The sequence below is a fragment of the Castor canadensis genome, chromosome 3 (genome assembly GCF_047511655.1).
Source record: "Castor canadensis chromosome 3, mCasCan1.hap1v2, whole genome shotgun sequence".
Taxonomy (NCBI): Eukaryota; Metazoa; Chordata; class Mammalia; order Rodentia; family Castoridae; genus Castor; species Castor canadensis.
The window spans coordinates 160,418,998-160,441,203 of NC_133388.1; the positions used below are offsets into that span (position 1 = coordinate 160,418,998).

At 33.3% G+C, this 22,206-nt stretch overlaps 1 protein-coding gene and 1 pseudogene across 9 annotated transcripts in view; one reads left to right on the top strand and one right to left on the bottom strand.

The window, feature by feature from the left end:
- The window catches only part of Vps13b (vacuolar protein sorting 13 homolog B), a 699,658-nt gene that overhangs the window by 302,803 nt on the left and 374,649 nt on the right, over positions 1-22,206 (top strand). For 8 of the 9 annotated variants that reach the window (XR_012446367.1, XR_012446368.1, XM_074068910.1 and 5 more), the window contains exon 23: positions 3,557-3,791. The exons of the other annotated variant lie outside the window; for it this stretch is intronic. Coding sequence is in view for 6 of the 8 variants with exons in the window: in XM_074068910.1 (XP_073925011.1) it covers positions 3,557-3,791 (235 nt within the window). In the remaining 2 variants the exon portion in view is untranslated. The remainder of the gene's footprint in view (positions 1-3,556; positions 3,792-22,206) is intronic. 9 annotated transcript variants of the gene reach the window in all.
- Positions 13,401-14,770, bottom strand: LOC109690699 (THAP domain-containing protein 5-like; annotated as a pseudogene).

Below are 22,206 nucleotides of genomic sequence, written 5' to 3' on the forward strand. Positions count from 1 at the left end.
GTACTGTGTATTTTGATATCCCCTAAATACATAGGGAAGCCCAGCGTTTTTAAATAAATGCACCATGAACATCTTTTATAAATCTATGAAAGCCAGTACATACATGGGTCTGCCAAATAGTAGATGCTTAGTGTTTTATTCATTAACTTTATTTAGCAAATGTGTAGGTGGCATTTGTTATATTAAATCTTTATATCAATGTTATTTTTTCCTCCTATTTACAGATGAGGAAACTGAGGTCATGGAGACTTAAATAAGTTGTCATAAGTCCCACAGCTGGAGTTAGACCTATCTGATGGATAAGTCAGTTTTGTTAATCACCCTATTAGACCTCCTTGGTGGAATGAAATTTTGAACATTATGCATGAAGTTATTATTTTAATACCTGATGATAATAAAAATAATCTTGTTTACTTTTAAACAATTATTTACTGAATACCAAGTAAATGCTAGGCACTGCATCATGTAGTACAGAGTAGAAAATATAAGCAAAGTTTTCAACTTTAGAGAACTTATATTCTAGTGAGAATTCTTTATTGACATGAATATTGGAAAATACTATTATTTTAAGCTTTTTAATGGCTGAACTTTGTCTTTTGTCCCCGTGTTCCTAATTTCCAGATCAGTTCATGGTAAATATTAAAGAATGCATGAATAAAAGAAAAATTAATTTTTAATTTCAAATGTTTTCCTCAAGGATAAAATGTATTTCATATTTTTAATTTCAAATGTTTTCCTCAAGAATAAAATATATTTCATATAGAGAATATCTTACTCTATACAGATCTTACAATATATTATTGCAAAAGTTTCAAGTTTTATATAAAGAGGAATATGTTGTTTGGGAATGGGAAATAGTAATGTCATTAGGGGCAGAAATATGGCACATTTGTGAACACTTGTATAAGAAGTGTCTGATATGAAGGCCAGTGGCTAAGATTTTTAAATTAATGTATAAATGAAACTTACCCTCTCCTCTTTTGAACTGAGTTGAAATCACATAAATCAGAAAAATCTAAATTGATAAAAAACAATGGCATAGATCTTTTCAAAAGGCACATAAACTTGAAACTTCAGAAAAATGTATTGCAGTTGTTTCATTTATTAAAGTAATAATACCAAATAATTTTTACTTCATTAGTTTATCCTCAGCATATGATACTTAGATATGTAGCCCTTGACCTCATAGGAATCAAAATAGAGGTGGTTCTACTTCAAGAATTTTTAATAATCCCTTCACTTTAACACATGAATGTGTTCAATATTGGCAAAAAAACACGTTGCTACCAAAACTGAAACAGGATCCTTGAAACAGAAAGGATGTTGCCATGGAAAAATGAAGTAACACTCAGCGCAGCTGTGATGCATTAATGAATAGGATATATTTTTTTTTAAAGATCATTCGTGTTTGGTGTGGCTCAGCGGGTCCCAACCAGATGGTTTCCATGAACATGATCTGACCCCTGGCTTCACGACGTTTTACTGGCAGATTACTTCATTTTCTTTCCTTTGGATTGTCAGATCCTTACATTAATGCAAAATTTACTGCTGCAAATTTATATTCAGTAATATAAATCATTTAATATTTTACATTAAAACCACAATTTTAGACATCTAGTTTAACATTTACTTAAAAAGTGTAAAAAGATTTATGTGATAGTTTCAGTGTATATAACATCTAACTTTATAATAATTTTGAGTAATTTGGATTATGTTTGTTTTCTTATCATTAAAGGACTTCTCACAACATTTATCAAATTTTAGAGAGTTTATCTTTTAGAGTTGTACATTTCAGGCCAATGTACTGTTGATTCTGCATGCATTTCTGAGAGTGTTTAAATGTGATTAAATAATTGAGTTTTGAATTAGTGGAATTTGGAATGTTTGAAGATTTTGCGAATTTGGGCACAATTAAAATTTGTGTCTAAGGTTAAATATGTATGTGTTTGCATATGGTAGTGTATTAAATTAATCACTTTACATGGTTGAGAATGTTTTTCATCAGAACATCAATGCTTACATGAAATGTTCATAATCTGGCCCTTTTACCTGGATTAATAGAGAATATACACTTGCTGGGTCATTTAAAATTTTGTAACTAAACATTAGCGTGAGTTAAAATATTTTAAAACATTATTATATTTGTAAGACAATATAGGTTTACTTCTGTTTCAGAATAGATAAAATATGTTGTGATCTTAAACTAATCAACTATTTAATATATACATACTTAGCTTCCGTAAGGTGTAAGATAAAATTCTAGGACAAAAATAAGTGAACTTGTAATTCGTGAACCAATGCATTTATTTTTGCAAAAATTTTCCTGTAGTTTTTTCCACTAAAGTCAGCAGCTTGTACCCAAAAATGTGAAGCAAACACAAATAGGTGTGTTTATTCGTAGGTAGATGAATATTTATCATATCATCGAATTCCAAAGATGTTACATCTCATTAAGCTGTCACTAAGAATATATTAACCTGAAAAGAAGGGATTACTATATCCTTAGTTATCTTTTACAAAATATAACCATTGCTAATATAATTACCTAGAATATTCGGGAATTTATTAAGCAATAGTTTTATTAAAGCTTTGAATAACATCTTTTGTGCCCAATATTTTATAGAAAGTTAACAAATCATAGTTTATATATGTTTAACAAGTAATTTAAGTGCGCGACACTGTTGGGGCAATTTAGTAACAATACACATAATATTATTTTGTAAGAGCCAACTGAGAACAACAGAATTTAATATATATTGCTTCACAATGAATTGAGTTTAGGGTTTGGACTTAGTTAATCTTAACTTTGTAAGGACCTGGGAACTTAAACAACCATACTTAACTGATTTTTAAGAGGAGCTTAAACATTTTACATAAAATCACAAGTTAGATAATAAATTGAAAAAATCAGGAAATAGCATTCTGATTTTGAAGACTTCTGATTTTTCTTATTACCATATATCTGCTTATATATAATAAATACTATATATATATAGTGTGTATATATATATATATATATATATACATATGTATATATTTGAAAGTATGTAAAATGAAAGTATGTGATATTAACACATTCCTCAATGGTTGTCTAGTGCTAGGGACTGAACATTTTAAGCATTTTTTCTTGTATGTTATTCTGTAAAATAAAATGTAAGGGAAAAATAAATGTAGAAATACCTTTTTTTTTAAATGTAAAAGGAGCTCTAAGGATTTATTTGGTTGGTCTCAACAAGTTTAATGAACTGCAAAAGAAGCAAGATTTTTCTCACGTTTTATGCTACCACACTTTCTAACTTAATCATGTTTCTTGGAAAGAACTGTAGAAGGGCAAATATATTTTCATCTCATGTCACTGAGTGCTTTTGATCAAGTTTATTGCATGAAAAATGTCTATTGAAGTGTTTTTGATTTTGCTAGTAAAAGTAACTCATAAAGACGTATATAAGACATGTTTTCATTTTTTGGCTTTACTGTTTATTCTGATGAAGATAGTACATTTTCAAAAATGTGTTTAATCTGTCCCAACTATTTTAATTCTGCTTTTCTTTTCTAGCTTGAAGTACAGTGTTGTTGTGTGTTCATTCCCAATGATAGCCTGCCTTCTCCAAGTACAATTGTATCTGGTGACATTCCTGGAACAGTAAGAAGTTGGTACCATAGTCAAACCAGCATACCAGGAACAGTTGTCCTCTGTTTGCCACAAATAAAGATTATTAGTGCTGGTCACAAGTACATGGAACCTCTGCAGGAAATTCCTTTTGTCATCCCAAAACCCATCCTTGAGGAAGGTACATTAAAATTATTTTTCCTATGATTAATATTCTGATGTTTTTTATATATGCCCATATACATGTAAATCATTTCTCACTGAAAGATTTTCATGACCAAATAAATGAGCGGATAAAATTTATTGCTATCCATGACTTTTAAACAGTCATGGTTTCATCTATACAAACTATATAAAATATCATATGCAATGTAATATAATTACTAAAATTAAATGCAGGAAAAATTAACTTGAGAATAAAGTTGGTTTTGGATGATTTCAGGAGGCTGATATAAGAATGATAAAATTCATTCTTAATTGAAGCCATTTGAGTTATGAATGAATATATATAAATAATATGAAAATATTTACATCAAGCAAAATAGCTTTTAGACTTACTTATTTGCACAAAATAAATAATTGTCCGATGATTAGAGCCATAGTTCTTTTTCCAGTAGGTACTTGATTTCTTATATTGCAGTACTTTCAGTCACAAATTCATACCCTTTTGAACTTTGACATATTCATTTCAAACAAAATATGGATCTGGAAAAGTTTTGACTCAAAAAGTAAATGTGAATCCATATTTTAATAACAAGTTTCAAATTTTCAACCGTGCTAAATAGGTCAACACCTTGTTCATATTATTAGGATGTAAGTATATAAATGCTGATATTCAGATTACTATACATTCTGTCACAGGAAAGCAAATAGCCTGTGCGATTTTTTTATTCCAACTTTGATGTCCATTTCCCTTTGAAATTTCCATTGAAAGGCAGTTTTCTTGTAAGGGGTAAGCAGGATTTCAATTCCAGATATTAATGCTGGCGATTAAGAATATGAATATCGTTATAATAAAATCAGAATTATAATGAACAGAGGAGATGCTTTAAAAGTTCTTATGTAATCTTTGTCTTGATGTAAGGTAGCATTTTTGACATACTCATTGTTTATTACTTTTGGTTATTAAGAATTCTTTATTACAACACCTACTGTATAACATTCAAAGCTATGTTCATCTTATAAAGTGAGTTATGGACTGCTACCTACATTTTTAAAGTCTGGAATAATTTTGGTAAGAATAAAATGACTTGTTCCTGCATTTATTTTAATTAAATCTCATTAATCTTCATGTAACAGCTTTTAAAACTGTATTTCACATGTCCCAAAATTCTAAAGTGTGCAATTCATTGATCTTTAGTGTACATACAGTTTTATACAACCATTACCACTGTGGAATTTTAGAACAGTTGCATATCCTATGAAAGAAGCACATTAGCAGTTACTCTCCAATCCTCTTCTCTCTGGTGCCTGGCAGTCACTAAACTGTTTTTTGTCTCCATGAATTTACTATTTTAGACATTTTATGTAAATGGAATCATTGAGTTTATGGTCTTTTTGACAGTTTTTTTTAAAATATACCATGTTTATCTTATAACATGTTCTAACATTTTTTCATTCTTTTTTCCCTTTGTATCAAAGTATTTTTATTAGCATATTCTAATTGTACAAAGCAGATTCATTGTGATATTTATGAATATGCTTACATGGCACAGTGCTTAGGTTCAGCCTCACTATCTCTCCCTCATCTCCTTCCCACCATATTTAAAACAATTGGAAAAGGCTTCATTGTTCTATTTCATATGTGCATATAATGTACATCAAATATATTTACCCCCCTTTATCCCCTCTATTTACCTTCCCCTCTCCCACAAGTATCTCACATGACCTATTTTACAGTCCTGTCTTTCATTTTCCATTCCAAAGTCAGTTTTCAAAGGGATTTCTTGATGTATTTCAGCTGTGAATATACTTTACTTAGGTCAGTTTCACCCCCTTTATTACTCTTCCTTACCCTTTCCTTCCCACCCCTATTATTCAACAGCTTTCAGTACATATCATTATCCCATCTACCTGTACAGATGCAATCTATTTGAATATTGTCGACTTTCTGTCATTCTCTTTTCCTTTCCCTTCTCCCCCAAGTTCCATAGAATAGTCCCACTATTGCCTACATGTTCTATATAAATATGTATACGTGATAATGTTTGTATTTGTGTATTTATTTATTTTTTTGAATCTATGTTCCACACAGGAGAGAAAATAGGCAACCTTTGTCCTTCTGAACTTGGCCTGCTTCACTTAACAGGATGTCCTCCAGTTCCATCTATTTTCCTGAAAATAACATAATTTCATTATTCTTTGAGTAGTACTCCATTGTACAAACTTTGTTTTTTTTTTTTTTCTTTTTGTTGTCATCTTGCTCCTCTTCTAACTCCTGGAAAATTACTTTTATCCATATTTTTGGCATTGTTGGGTTTTTATACTGAAGTCTTCAACTGAAATTATAATTCTTTGAAAACAGTTTCTTAGGATTCCTGATGGAATGAACTATAAAGAATAATTATCCTATATAACTAAGGTTGTGTATTTAAAACTTTTTGTTTTTGTAGAAATATTTTGGGAATATTGTGTATATTTCTCTGAGTTAACCAAAAATATACCACAAAATTTAATCATTTAAAAAATTACTGAGGATTATTATTATGAATGCAACCAGAGTGAGTACAATACAATGAGACCTTTTTATTCCTGCATTCAAACTTTGTCATTGTCCTGAGACATCTTAAAAAAGACTTAAAATTTGATTCTAGAAAGCCTTCACACATAATATACATCTTCATAGATGAAGGGGTTGCTGGGTATAGAATTCTAAAGATGCCTTTTTCTTATTTTTTTAATTCCTAAGACATGGACTGATAGTTTCTTCAACTGTCTCTCCTCTGTATTCTGACCAAGACTTCAGCCTCTGTTTATCTTCCTGCTTGCCCCCATATCGTTCCCATTTATTCAGCAAATGTTATTGAGCACCTGTTATGTCGTAAATAAAGAGAGAGATTTGAACAGGAAAGATAGGGTGCCTCCTTTCTGATACTTTATAAGCTTTTGAATAAATAGCCCTGGGTTGAATTGTGTTTATCACTTTCCACTTGGTATCTTTTTCAAAGTGCTGTAGGGATTAAAGGAAGTAAAATAGTATCAATCTCATGGTATGTGTTCAGTAATAGCCATTATAGTTGTTTATACCCAAAAAGGATTTCTAAGTTCCAGTACTTGGTTTCCAGTCTCTGATGTTTCCTGGAAATGTTTTCCTTTCTTGATTGCTTCTGTTGCAAGGTTCCTGGACTGCTGGAGGAACCCTTATCTCTGTAATAGACAGAAATTCTTCACTACTCTTAGTTCACTTGTAGGATCTCCTCACATCAAAGAGCAAAGTAGAGTTTGCTGAAGTTGTGCTGCTATAGGAAAGAAGTAGCACTGATATCCTTCATATCAAATAGTTTTTAAATATACTATTAGTTTCCTAGACATTTTCATACTTTAGAATTCTTAGTATTTCTGCTGCCAGAGATTTCTTTCTTTGACTCTTTTCTGTCTTTAACCTCCTGATCAAAGTAATTTCGAATTATTCTTCCTTTGTCATATAGGGTAATTTACTTTTAATGGCAGAAATACTTTTCATGACTTCCTATCAATTTTAAGGTAAATGTTAAAATCCTCTACATGACCGACAAGATCCTGTGTGAGTTGGTCCTACCCCCTCCTCTAGACTTACTTTTTGCCACTCTCCCTGTTCCATGTTACTTCCTAATGAAGCCCCAGTAGCTAGAAAAGTATCTTTGGACTAGCATAGCCCTGTCCTATCAGACAGTATTAGCACACTTACAAACATGCTTCCAGCCTTCTTGATCTCTTTTCTAGGCTTCCTCATTCTCATCCTTCACTCTTCAGGATATTTTATTGATCACGTTCCTCAGTTCTTTGCTTTTTTTTTACACTCCACTCATCACTTTCACAACCTTTAATTTTGTTCAGCATCCATTTAGGAGGGTGGAGAGAACAGTGGCTGTATCTATCTTGTTCATTGCTCTCTCCCTATTATCCATCCTCCATGTAGCACAATAAGGAGGTCAGTATTACTTGTAGACCTCATGAGGTAAATAGCTTTTTGGTAACTGTAAGTAGAAAAAATATTTAAAAATTAAAAGATTAACTTCTAACTTTTTTCATTTTATTTTTATTTATTTATTTTACATTTTTAAATGATCATTTTATTGTTGTACTGGTAATACACTGTGACACTTAGAGAAGTTCTTACAATATATCATAGTTGAATTCACCGCCACCATCATTCTCCTTTATTTCCTTCTTCCCTTACTCTTGGAATAGTTTTGACAGGTCTCATCTTTCCATTTTTGTACATGAGTATATAATATTTCTACCACACTCACCCTCCAACACCCTTTCCTTATATTCTAACTTGTTTTAATGGACATATAATAGAAAAAGGATTCGTTATTATTAAGAAATAAAGAAAAAGATTTTTAATAGGATAAGCAAGAAGAGTTTGAGGCTCCTTCCATACTAAACTTGGATTTCTAAAGTTCAGAATGAGAGACTGTTGAAATGTCATCTGATTTCAATTGCCATGGAAAGAGAGATGATCTCCACTATAGCCAGATCCAATCTGTGTAGGGTGTTTGGGTCAAAATCAACATCCTGGGTTTTATTAGGGAGCATTTGCAGTGAGCCTTGTGGATGTAATTTGGTACATCCAGCCAACATCTCTGAGCAGATGGGTTTCTACACTGTGTCCACCAGAGGTTTGTTTTTTCTTCTTTGAAAGAGTTGCCTGTGATGTTAATAAAATATTTTGACAGAAATGGAATATTTAGGTCATTTGTAAATTAAAACTTTACTATTGTTGGATTTAGTGAGTTTCAGTAGAAACTGATGTCAAAGTTATTCAGCATCCATGAAAAACATGAGAGCTACTTTTCTGTGTAGTTGTTATTTACATTAATGGTTTATATGTATTCCATTTTAGGTTTTTTAAATCCTAGTTTCATAGCTATGGTTTCCACTCATTCTGAAAGATGGTGATATTTTATGACAGTGCTTTGTTTTTGTTTTTCCAGGTTCACTCACTTTGACTTAATCCTTAAAGCATGTATATAATTAGGACTCTTTGGGGAGAAGAGGAAGCTAAGAAAGTAACTTAATTTCTTTATGATGATCACATTTTTAAAATGTTCATGTATGTCTTACGAATGAAATCAAGCTTTTAAGCTACCTCAATGTAGTTAATATAATTGCTGTAGACATTATTTTGTTCTTAGAAGTGCACGTCCAGCCTGTTCCATCTTGTATATACTTACAGGTACTCCACCTTCCTCCCTCCCATTCTAGAGATTGAACCAAGGGTGCTTCTCTAGCTTTTAAAGTCTGAAGAAAGAAACCTACACTATTCTGTGCTAATCAATTTTGCATTTCCTGATGCCTATTCACACTTATTTTTAAAAGAACAATCTATGTGTCAGATGTTACAGGCTGCCATAATTTTTCTGGTAACTTTTTTTTTTTTTTTTTTTTAGAAAAGGCTTGTTTTTAGAGTGGTTTTAGGTTCAAAGCAAAATTGAGAGGAGAATAGACATATCCCACATACTCCCTGCATAGCCTCCACATTATCAACAACCCCCTTCAAAGTGGTATGTTGGTTACAACTGATTAAACTACATTGACTTGTCTTTTATCATCCAAAGTTAATAGTTTGCCTTAAGATTCTCTTGGTGGTATGTATTTGTGAGTTTAGAGAAAAGTGTAATTAAAAATTTCTGCCTTTATGATACACGTAGTATTTTCATTTCCCTAAAAATTAACTGCTCTACCTACACATCCATCTATCCTTTCTTCCACCTCAGCCATTGCCACTTACTGATCTTTTTACTGTCACCTTGGCTTTTCCTTTTCTAGATGTCATATATTTGTATTCATGCAGTGTGTAGCTTTTTCATATTGACTTCTTTGACTTAGTAATGTACATTTGAGTTTCTTCTAAGTGTTTTCATGGCTTAATAGCTCTTTTTTTAGTGCTATATAGTCCTTTGTCTGGTTATAGGATACTTTATTACCTATACATTCATGAAGAAGCATATTGGTTGTTTCTAAGTTTTGGAAATTTATGAATAAAACTTCTATAAACAGCCATATTCATGGTTTTGTGTGAACATACATTTCACTCTGAAAAGAAAACAAAACATCAAAGCATGCGATTGGTAGATCATACATGCTGAGTGTGTTTAGTTTTGTAAGAAGCCACCAAACAAACTATGGGTCAGGCACATTGGCTCATGATTGTAATTCCAACTATTTGGGAAGCACAGATGGAGATCTGGAAGATCTTGGTTTCAGGCCAGCCTCCCTATCTCCCCTGGCAAAAAAGTTAGAGCGCTCCCTTCTTAACAAGGCATGTTGTACACCTGCAATTGTAGCTTTTCTGGTGCCTCTTGGCAGGAGGTTCACAGTTGGAAGCAGACCCTGAGAGAAAATACAAGACCCTGTTTGAAAAATGACTAATGCAAAAAAGGTTTGGAGCATGGATCAATGATAGAATGCTTGGTGAACAAGCACAAGACCCTGAGTTCAAACCCTAGCACTGCCTGAACCCCACCCCTTGCAAGAAAGAAACCACCAAATAGTCTTCATAGTAGCTATTCAATTTTGAATTCCCACCAGCAATGACTAGGAGTTCATTTTTTTCCCACTTCATCTCCAGCATTTGCTGCTGTGGTTGTTTGGCCTTTCTAGTAAGTGTACAGTGGTATCTCATTACTGTTTTAATTAGCATTTCCCTGATGACACATACTGTGAAACATCTGTTCATTTGCTTATTTTCCAACTTCTTTGGTGAGATGCCTGTTAAGGTCTTATGCCCATATTTTGTAAGGTTGTTTGTTTTATAATTGTTGAGGGTTTTTTATGGGTGGGAGGAATACATTTTAATGATCGTTTGCATACTGTTCTAATACCACTTTTAGTTGTTGAGTTTTAAGTTTGTAAACTTCAAATAGTAGCCCTTTATCAAATATGTTTTGCAAATATTTTCTTCCAGTCTGTGGCTTGTCTTTTCATTCTCTTGATAGTGTCCTTGTAAAGCACAAAAATTCAATTTTTCTGAAGTCCGGTTTCTCAGTTCATTCTCTCATGAATTACACGTTGGTGTCATGTCTAAAACATCATCACACCCAGGGTTATCTAGATGTTCCCCTGTTTGTCCTCCAGGAGCTTTTATAGTATTGCATTTTATATTTTGTTGTGACCCATTTTAAGTAACTTTTGTGAAAGGCTTAAGCTGATCATTTTCTTCCTAATGAATTATGTAATTTTCATGGCCTTAAGACCTTAAAATGTGTTTTTGAAGTGATTACCAAGGTAACATATTTTTATTAAATTTTTAATAATGAGATAAACATACAGAATAAATCAATTTTTATGGTAACCACTATCATTTCATTTTTTAAAACTTCTTTCTAGTGTTCTTTTAATATTATTTGATAAATACACAGATACATGTAATTTACATACTCATTGGATCAAAATACTTATTTTGATATAATTATGATGTAATTACAACACAAATTTTAGTCCTGGATTTTGTTTTTGTTTGTTTTACTATTTTATCATTAGTATTTTATGTAGAATTAACAGTTTAAAAATTCATTCCATCTTAAAGTTAAGATCATTTTTCAAACTTTATTTCCATCTTAAGAGGATTTTTAAACCTCTGCTTTAACATTTTCAGATTGTTTAGTGAGCACGGACCATCTTCTTTCTGTAAATCCTTTTTTCCCAGGTTACAAGGAAGAAAGATAGTCAAGTTATCTGAGGAAATGGGTGTTCAGTGACCTCTGAGAGCAATTGGAGAGCATTGGAAGTGGTCTGAATAGCTAGAGTGTGCTAGGAAAAGGTTAGAATTTACAGCCTGGTAGCAGTTCTTGTGATTTATTCTGCTAACAAAGTAGCTGAGTTTGTTCTCTACTACTGTCTTTTTTTTGAATGAATTGCTTTATTGAAGTAAAATTTATACATCATAACATTGATCTATTGGGAGTATATAATTCAGTGATTTTTAATAATTTTATAAAGCTGTGTAGCCACAACCACAATATAAATTTAGCATATTTCCATCACCCCAGAATTTCCTTTTTTTCATTTGCAGTTATTCTCTGCTTGCGTCTCTGGCCCCAGGCAGCCACTGATCTTTCTACCTCTTTCTAGACATTTTAATGTGCTGGAATCTTACAATATGTAGTTTTTTGCATGTCTTTTTCGCTTGATTCAGCATTGTGGGGTTCTCCTGTCATAACATGTATTTGTAGATTATTCCTTTTTATTGCTGGGGAGCATTCTATTATATGATTATATCACATTTTGTTTATCAATTTATAAGTTGATAAACATACTGTTAGCAGTTTTTTGTCTCTTGTGACTAAAGCTGTCATGTACACTTGATATGAATTTATTTGTATGGATGAATGTTATAACTGATAATAGAGTTTTTGAAGTAAAATTACTGGGCTGTATGGAAAGTTTATATTGAATGTTTCAAGGAACTGCCAAACTGCTTTCCAGGTGGTTATACAGTTTTACATTCCCATAAGCAGCACGTTAGGATTCTACATCCTTTACCAACACTTGGCATTTTAGTGGCAGTCTAGTGGATATTTAGTGGCATCTCGTTGTGGTGTTAATTCACATATTTGTAATAAGTTGCTATGTCAAGTCTGTTATGTATTTTGTTTTTACCATTCATGTATCTTCTTTAGTCAGATATCTACCTAAGTCATGTCTATTTTGATTTGTCTTATTTTTTTTTAACAATACCAATCAATTTTATTATTCTGAATAAACCAAGTGAAACATGTTTAAAAATCAACATGAATTTACAAAACAATTAGTGCATTACCTATGCTTCAGAGAGCACCTCCTATTTTTCAGGTCCCAAAATATGTTTATTACCTTACAGAATTCTCAAACCTATCCATTAAGATAAATAAACATACTTTTAATTAAACAGATAAGAAAACTAAGAATCAAGCTGATAGGAAGTAACTTAGTTCCACAGACAGTAACATTCCATTATATTAATTGCCAGTTTTCAAGGAACTTAACATTTATTTTTCACATTTCTGTTGTTACCACAATGTCTTGCTTTTATATTTATTTTTCTTACATTCAGTGTCAGTATAAACAGTGTTTTTATTTATATCACCATTGCTTTTCTTTTCTAAGAGAACTTTCTGTTCCCAAGGTCATCAGCACTTGCCTGTAATTTCTTCCTTATAAATTTACTAAAATATATGCTAGAGGGAACGGATATTAAGTATTACACAGTTATTTTGGATTTAAAAAATGAGATAAGCACATACTTTAAAAACTACACCTATTAAGAAATAGATATAAATCATGATTTCTAAAATATATTAGTATATATTTAAAATTAACCTCATTAAAGTTTTTGGTTTATAAATATAACTTTATAAATACAAGATGTTAAGAAACTTACTTGACTATGTACTATGATGTTCGGCTATGTATAAAGTAGTAAAATATATATTCTTTCAAGTTTAAAGCACTTTTCCTAAGAGCTGAGTTCAACTGCAATAAAATTGTAATAGTCATAGGTACATAAGTATATTATTTTCTTGTATATTACATTTTCCTTTATATTACAGATATATAACTATATACAAATAGTTGAACAAAACAGAATATTGAGAATAATCCAACAGTTAATATCAATTCTACTATTCTGTAAGTATATACTATCTTATAGAAAATCTGTCCCAGTACTAGGGCTAGAACCCAGGGCTTGAGGCAAGCTAGGCAAAGGCTCTACCACTGAGTTACATCCCAAGCCCTCTGAAGCTCAATCTTGGTAAGTAGCTTGCTCAAATCATCTGGTAGAGCCAGGACTAATCTATTTTGGGATGCTTTGACTATACCTTACTCTCTCATTTTATGATTAAATATTAATTATTCACTGTATTTTAACTATAATTTGGAAAATTATCAAGAAATAAAACTGTTTCTTTAGCCCCAAAACTTTCTAGATTTTCTCTTACAATGGGATTATAAGAATGGGTTGCAGTTCATAACATTAGAGCACTTTCATAGCTTAGGATAAGAACTTTACAGGAAAAAGTTCACTTTACACATAATTTGGTTTAGCTAGAAAATGCTTATAAAAAATTACAGCTTCAAAACCTTTTTTTAACTCTATATCATAGTGACTTCATATGTTGTGAAATGATTTTCTATAATCTTGACATTTTCTTCAGCTAGCCAGTTTTCCTACTTTAGTTGGCTTATAAGAGCTTCCAAAGACTTCAACCTTCCTAGGGTTTGTTGCTCTTGTAGCTCAAGAAGAGTAATCTTTGAATGTAGCTTAGAGACTTTTTGCCAAAGATGTTTCTTGTTTATGTCTTGTCTGCAGTAAGAATGCTCTGTTTGTAAAACTTCTGCATCATGGTCTACATTCTCATATAAGGAATCTTCAATGTCTATGTCTTCCATTTCCATGGTTTCTTTTTGAGTTGGTATAAAGGAATTAATTGCAGGTTTAGAATTTTCTGTAGGTACAAAAATGGCAATAACAGATTCTTTATTTGTGTTTAACTCTTAAACTGTGCTGAATAAGAATGGATTTTCCTGTGTTGACTTAATTTCAGTGGAATTATTTGTAACGTTTGGATTAGCAAGATGACTGGTAGTTATTTCAAGTACTTCTTGGGTTTCCAAAGACTGCTGAATATTTTCTGAATTTGAAGTTGTCAAAATAATTGTTGTAGAATTTAGATTTTCAAAAGATGTATGAAAACCACCTACACCTAAATCTTGGTGAACTGATGTTTCCAAGTTAGAATCTGTTTTTCCAGTATCTTGTTTAACTAGATTAAGAGTTAATATGTTATTTTGTATGCTTTCTATTTTTGGACTTGGTGGCTTCACCATGGCAGATGAATCAAGCAATTCTGTGTGTTCAGGGAGTACACCTATGTTAACTGTATTTTTCTTTATTTCATCTGACGTAGATGATTCTTCAGATACGGCTTTTAAGTACACTTCTTTCTCATCTCCCATTTTTTTCTTCTGAGTTTTTTTTTTTTTTAAGAAGGGTCTTTTCCTGACAGTCTTCAGGCAAAGCAAATATTGTTGGAATTGCAGTTTGTTTTAAATAACGGATACTCCATCTGATGTCAAGAGAGTCAGGAGTAAAATGGTCACTACACAGGAACTGGAATTTACTGGGAAACCAAGAATATCGGTTTACATTGTTTTCCACTTTTCAAGTCTTTCTTTGTCATGTAGAGGAAACGGGTAAAAGCTCAACTTCCGGTCTTTATTGTTTTGTTCTGTGCGGTTCTTACAGCAAATCGCAGCGCAATAGTGGGGCACAACTTGGGTAAGGACCCAGGTGACCCCTGTCGGCTAGGGGCGCGGGCCGGCCCTCCCTCCTCGCTGAGGCGCAGCCGCAGGTGTAGACAGCCGATTTGTCTTGTTTTTAAGTTAGGAACTTATATATCCTAGATGCAAGCCTTTCTGCATACATAATTTACTAATTCTAGGCTGTTATCTTACTTTCTCGTTTTCCTAATGATTATTTTTAAAACATAAAAATTTTTGATGTGATGAAGTCCACTGTGTCAATTTCTTTCTTTCTTTCTTTTTTTTTTTTTTTAAGAATTATGCTTTCCATATCATAGTTTTAGCTCTATATTACATTTGTAACCCACATTGTGGTAATTCTTGTATATGGGGTGAGGTAGGGCGTAAGTTAATTTTATTGTATGTGCATAAGCCAATTGTCACATTGCTATTTTTTTCCAAAAAGCTGTGCTTTCTTCACTGAATTGTCTCGACACCTTTGTTGGTCAGTGGATTAATTGACCACTAGAATTAATTCTTTTCTGAACTCTTAATTCTAATCCATTGATTTATATTCTTGTTCTTATATCTATACCACAAAGACCTGATCACTGTGGTATCATAGTAAGTTTTTAAATTAGATCGTATAAGTCATCAAACTTTCTTTTTTCAAAAAAAAAATTTGCTTTTGCATTTTTATAAAAATGTTGGCATCTTCTCAACAATTTCTACAGGACAAGCCTGTCAGGACTTTGGTAGGAATTATATTTAATTTGTTGGTCAATATGAGTAAATTTATCATCTTGACCACCGAGTCTTCAGGTCTATTACTGTAGAATGTTTTTTCATTTGTTTAGATCTTGTTCCACCTATATTTTGCAGATTCCAGTGCATAAATCTTGTACTTCCTTTTTAAATTTATTGCTGTTATTATTATTATTCTATGGCAATATAATTATTTTCATTTTGTTTCATTCCTAATATATAAAAATGTGCAGTTGAAATGCATATTTTTGTTGTTTCCTAAGACCTTGCTGAACTTGTTTCCTAGTTCTAGTTATTTTTATTTTGGATTCTTTGAGATTTTTCCATATATGAATAAAGATAGTTTTACATATTTTTCACATCTGATGGTATTAATTTTGTTTTGTTCTAACCTTAGTATATTGGCTAGAATCTCTTGTGCAGTATTACAAAGAACTATTAAGAGTAGACACACTTAACCTTTTTCCAATTCTAGAGGGAAACATACTCAGTATTGAGTATAATGGTACCTATATGTGTCAGTTTTTTTTTTAACTAGTATGAGAAATACCTGAGATAGTGAACTTATGAAGAGAAAAGATTTATTTTCACTCAGTTTTGGAGGTTTCAGTCCATGATCGGTTCGCCCTGTTGTTTTGAGCCTATGATGAGGCAGAATATCATGGTAGAAGTATGTAGCAGAGCACAACCATTCACCTGATGGCAAGGATATAAAGGAAAGCGGAAAGAGAAGGGACTACATTTCCACTATACCTTTTGACGGCATGTCCCAAAGGCATAAAGATCTCCTTTTCAAAGGTTTCACCACCTCCTAGTAGCATTGCACTAGGGAGCAAGTCTTTACCATATGGCCCTTTGGGGACAGTTAAGATCCAAATTAAAAGCTGGGCATGGTGGTGTGTGCACCCATAGTTTCAGCTGCTTAAGACTGAAGGAAGGACAGCATAGTAAGACCCTGTTTTTAAAAAAGAAAGATCAAAGCTATATCAGTGTGGATTTTTCATAAATGTCCTTCATCACTTTAAGACTGGTCCATTTTATTTATGGAGACTTTCTATCATGAGTTGCTTTTATGAATCTTTTGAGATGATCATTCACTTTTGTATTCTATGCTGTTAATATTATGTAGTACATTAACTAATTTGGCATGACTAATTGAATGACCAATGAAAGAAACCTTATATTTCTGGGATATATTCCATTTGGTCATAGTGTACCATCCTCTTCATATGATGCTGGATAGGTTTGTAATGGTTTTTATAAAGGGTTTATGTTTCTATGTTTGTTGAGGCATTTTAGTATGTTGTTTTTTCCATTGGATTTTTTTCTGGGTTTTATATTAGGATAATGCTCTCCTCAAAGAATGAGTTAGAAAATCCTTTCATCTTCCTCTGTTTTTGAAATAATTTATGAAGGATTGGCATTATTTTTTTAAATGCATGATAGTATTTACCAGTGAAGCCATGTGAAATTAGTGTTGTTTTGATGGGCAGTGTTTAGATTAATCATTTTTCTACCTCGCACTCGTTATGCAGGTGCTCTAGTACTTGAGCCACTGTGCCAGCACATACCACCACCTCTTTTTGTGTTGATTATTTTTGAGATAGGGTCTCACTTTATGCCTGGATTGGCCTGGCACATGAACCTCCTATTTGTGCTTCTCTACATAGCTAGAATGACAGGCACGTGCCACAGTGCCCAGACATTGGTTGAGATGGGTTCTGCAAACTTTTTATCTGAAATAGCCTTCCCAGGTAGCTAGGATTATAGCCTTGAGCGACTGCACCCAGCTCCAGTTTTTATGTGTTGTAAGTCTATTCATATTTTCTATTCTTTTATTTATTTATTTTTAATTTTTGTTATTCATATGTGCATAAAATGCTTGGGTCATTTCTCCCCCAAGCCCCCACGCCCTCCCTTACCACCCACTCTGCCCCCTCCCTCCTCGCTCCCAAACCCCCTCGCTACCCGGCAGAAACTATTTTGCCCTTATCTCTAATTTTGTTGAAGAGAAAGTATCAGCAATAATAGAAAGGAACAAGGGTTTTTGCTAGCTGAGATAAGGATAGCTATACAGGGAGTTGACTCGCATTGATTTCCTGTGCATGTGTGTTACCTTCTAGGTTAGTTCTTCTTCATCTAACCTTTTCTCTAGTTCCTCGTCCTCTTCTCCTATTGGCCTCAGTTGCTTTTAAGGTATCTTCTTAGTTTCTCTGCATTGAGGGCAACAAATGCTAGCTAATTTTTTAGGTGTCTTACCTATCCTCATATCTCCCTCGTATGCTCTCACTTTTATCTTGTGCTCAAAGTCCAATCCCATTGTTGTGTTTGCCCTTGATCTAATGTCCGCATATAAGGGAGAACATACGATATTTGGTCTTTTGGGCCAGGCTAACCTCACTCAGAATGATGTTCTCCAATTACATCCATTTACCAGCGAACAATAACATTTCGTTCTTCTTCATGGCTGCATAAAATTCCATTGTGTATAGATACCACATTTTCTTAATCCATTCGTCAGTGCTGGGGCATCTTGGCTGTTTCCATAACTTGGCTATTGTGAATAGTGCTGCAATAAACATGGGTGTGCAGGTGCCTCTGGAGTAACCTGTGTCACAGTCTTTTGGGTATATCCCCAAGAATGGTATTGCTGGATCAAATGGCAGATCAATGTCTAGCTTTTTAAGTAACCTCCAAATTTTTTTCCAGAGTGGTTGTACTAGTTTACATTCCCACCAACAGTGTAAGAGGGTTCCTTTTTCCCCGCATCCTCCCAACACCTGTTTTGGTGGTGTTGCTAATGATGGCTATTCTAACAGGGGTGAGGTGGAATCTTAGCGTGGTTTTAATTTGCATTTCCTTTATTGCTAGAGATGGTGAGCATTTTTTCATGTGTTTTTTGGCCATCTGAATTTCTTCTTTTGAGAAAGTTCTGTTTAGTTCTCTTGCCCATTTCTTTATTGGTTCATTACTTTTGGGAGAATTTAATTTTTTAAGTTCCCTATATATTCTGGTTATCAGTCTTTTGTCTGATGTATAGGTGGCAAATAATTTTCTCCCTCTCTAAGGGTTGTGTCTTCAGTTTAGAGACCATTTGTTTTGTTGTACAGGAGCTTTTTAATTTTGTGAAGTCCCATTTGTCCATTCTTTCTCTTAGTTGCTAAGCTGCTGGAGTTATCTTGAGGAAGTCCTCGCCTATACCTATTACTTCCAGACTATTCCCTGCTCTTTCCTGTACCAACTTCAGAGTTTCGGGTCTGCTATTATGGTCCTTGATCCATTTTGAGTTGATACTAGCACAGGGTGATAAACATGGGTCTAATTTTAGTATTTTGCAGACAGATAACCACTTTTCCCAGCAACATTTGTTGAAGAGCTGTCTTTTCTCCATTGTATATTTTTGGTGCCTTTATCAAAAATAAGATGGGCATAGCTGGGTGGAATCATATCTGGGTCCTTTATTCTGTTCCACTGGTCTTCATGTCTGTTTTTGTGCCAGTACCATGCTGTTTTTATTACTATTGCTTTGTAATATAGTTTGGAGTCAGGTATTGTTATACCTCCAGCATTACTCTTTTTGCTGAGTATTGCCTTGGCTATTCATGGTGTCTTGTCTTTCCAAATGAACTTTAGGGTAGATTTTTCAGTCTCTGTACTGAGTGTCATTTTTTTTTTTACTATTTGTATTCCTTTTATTTCTTCTTCTTCTTTCCTCATTGCTCTAGCTGGGATTTCCATTACTATGTTTTGAATAGGAGTGGGGATAGTGGGAACCCTTGTCTCATTATTGACTTAAGGGAAATGGTTTCAGTTTTACTCCAGTAAGTATGATGTTTGTCACATATAGCCTTTACAATGTTGAGGCACATTCCTTCTTGTCCTAGTTTTCTTAGAGCTTTTATCATGAAGTGGTGTTGGATCTTGTTGAAGGCTTTTTCTGCATCTGTTGTGATAATGAAGTGGTTTTTGACGCTGCTTCTATTAATGTGCTTTATTACATTTATAGATTTGCGTATGTTGAACAACCCCTTCATCCCTGTGATGAAGCCAACTTGGTCATGGTGTATGATCTTTCTGATGTGTTGTTGGATTCAGTTTGCCATTATTTTATTGAGGATTTTTGAATCGATGTTCATTAAAGAGATTGGCCTATAGTACTCCTTTTTGAGGTTTCTTTGTCTGGTTTTGCAATGAATGTAATACTGGCTTGGTATGAGTTCTTCATTAAATGTCTGATATAATCCATCACGTCCTAGACTTTTCTTTTTTGGGAGACTCTTTATTGCTGCTTCAGTTTCATTTTGTGTTATAGATCTATTCAGGTAATTAATATCCTCTTGGTTCAATTTTGGATGGTCATAAATATCTAGAAATTTGTCCATTTCTTCAAGATTTTCAAATTATTAGAATATAGGTTCTCAAAGTAGGCTCTGATGATTTCCTGGGTTTATGTGGTGTTTGTTGTTATCTCCCCTTTTGCATTTCTGATTTTGCTTATTTGGGTTTTTTCTCTCCTCATTTTAGTCAGATTTGCGAGGAATCTATCAATCTTACTTATTTTTTTCAGAGAACCAGCTTTTTGTTTCATTGATTCTTTGCATGGTTTTTTTTTTGTTGTTGTTGTTCTTATTTCATTGACTTCAGCCCTTATTTTTATTATTTCTCTCCTGCTTGTTTTGGGATTTGCTTGTTCTTGTTTTGCTAGGAATTTGAGATGTAGCATTAGGTCATTGATTTGAGATCTTTCTGTCCTTTTAATATATGCACTCATGGCTATAAAGTTTCCTCTCAGGACTGCCTTTGCTGTGTCCCATAGGTTCCAGTAGGTTTTGTTGCATTTTCATTAAATTCCAGGAACATTTTAATTCCTCTTTTATTTCATCAGTGACCTATTGATCATTGAGCAATGTGTTGTTCAGCTTCCAATTGTTTGCATGTTTTTGCTGTTGATTTCTAGTTTGAATGCATTGTGATCAGATCGAATGTATGGAATTATTTCTCTTTTCTTGTATTTGCTGAGGCTTGCTTTGTGCCCTAAGATATGATTAGTTTTCTAGAAGGTTCCGTGAGCTGCTGAGAAGAATGTATATTGTGCAGAAGTTGGGTGAAATATTGTGTAGACATCAGCTAGGTCCATTTGATGTATGGTGTGCTTTAGTTCTAGAATTTCTTTATTGATTTTTTGTTTGGATGACCTATCTATTGGTGGTAGGGGGGTATTAAAGTCTCCCAGTACCACTGTTTTGGAGTCTATATATGTTTTTAGGTCCTTCAGAGTATGTTTGATGAAATTGGGTGCATTGACATTGAGTGCATATAGGTTGATAATTCTTATTTCCTTTTGGTGTGTTTCTCCTTTTATTAGTATGTGGTGTCCTTCTTTATCTTGTTTGATCAATGTAAGTTTGAAGTCTACTTTGTCCGATATAAGTTTGCCTGTTTTTTGGGGCCATTGGCTTGGTAAGTCTACTTTCACCCTCAGCCAGTGGTTATTTCTGTTGATGAGATGGGTCTCCCGTAGGCAGCAGATTGTTGAATCTTCATTTTTAATCCAGTTGGCCAAACATTGTCTTTTGATGAGGGAATTAAGTCCATTAACATTCAGTGTTAGTATGGATAGGTATGTGGTGATTCCTGTCATGTAGTTGTCTTTGTTGTTTAAAGGTTTGATTGCCTTTTCTTCTCCTGTGGTTTGGTACTGCCTGCCCTTTCATGGTTTTGTTTGCTTTTACTTTCTTTGTGGAGAATTCCTTGAAGAATCTTTTGTAGTGGTGGCTTAGTGGTCATATATTATTTTAGTTTCTACTTATCATGGAAGACTTTTATTGCTCCATCTATTTTGAATGATAGTTTTGCTGGGTAGAGTATCCTAGGGTTGAAGTTATTTTCATTCAGTTTCTGGTAGAGCTCACTACTCCATGCTCTTCTTGCTTTTAAGGTTTCTGTTGAGAAATCTGGTGTGATGTTGATGGGTTTAACTTTGTATGTTATTTGTTTTTTCCCTCTTACAGTGTTCAGTGTTCTTTCTCTGTTTTCTGGACTTGTTCATTTAATGATATTATGTTTTGGGGTAGTTCTATTTTAGTCAAGTCTCTGGTGTCCTGGAGGCTTCCTGTTCCTGAATGGGCATGGTTTTCTGTAGATTTTGCAAATTTTCTGTTATTATTTTTTTGAATACATTACTAATTCCTTTTGCTTAACCCTCTTCTCCTTCTTCAACGCCCATAATTCCCAGGTTAGGTGTTATGATGGAGTCGGTGCGTTCTTGCTTATTCCTTTCACAGGTATTGAGTTGTTGACTAATAGCTCTTCAGTTTTTTCCTTTAATTTTCATTTTATTTTCAAGTTATGAGATTCTGTCTTCTGCTTGTTCTAGTCTGCTGGAGTGGCCTTCCATTTTGTTT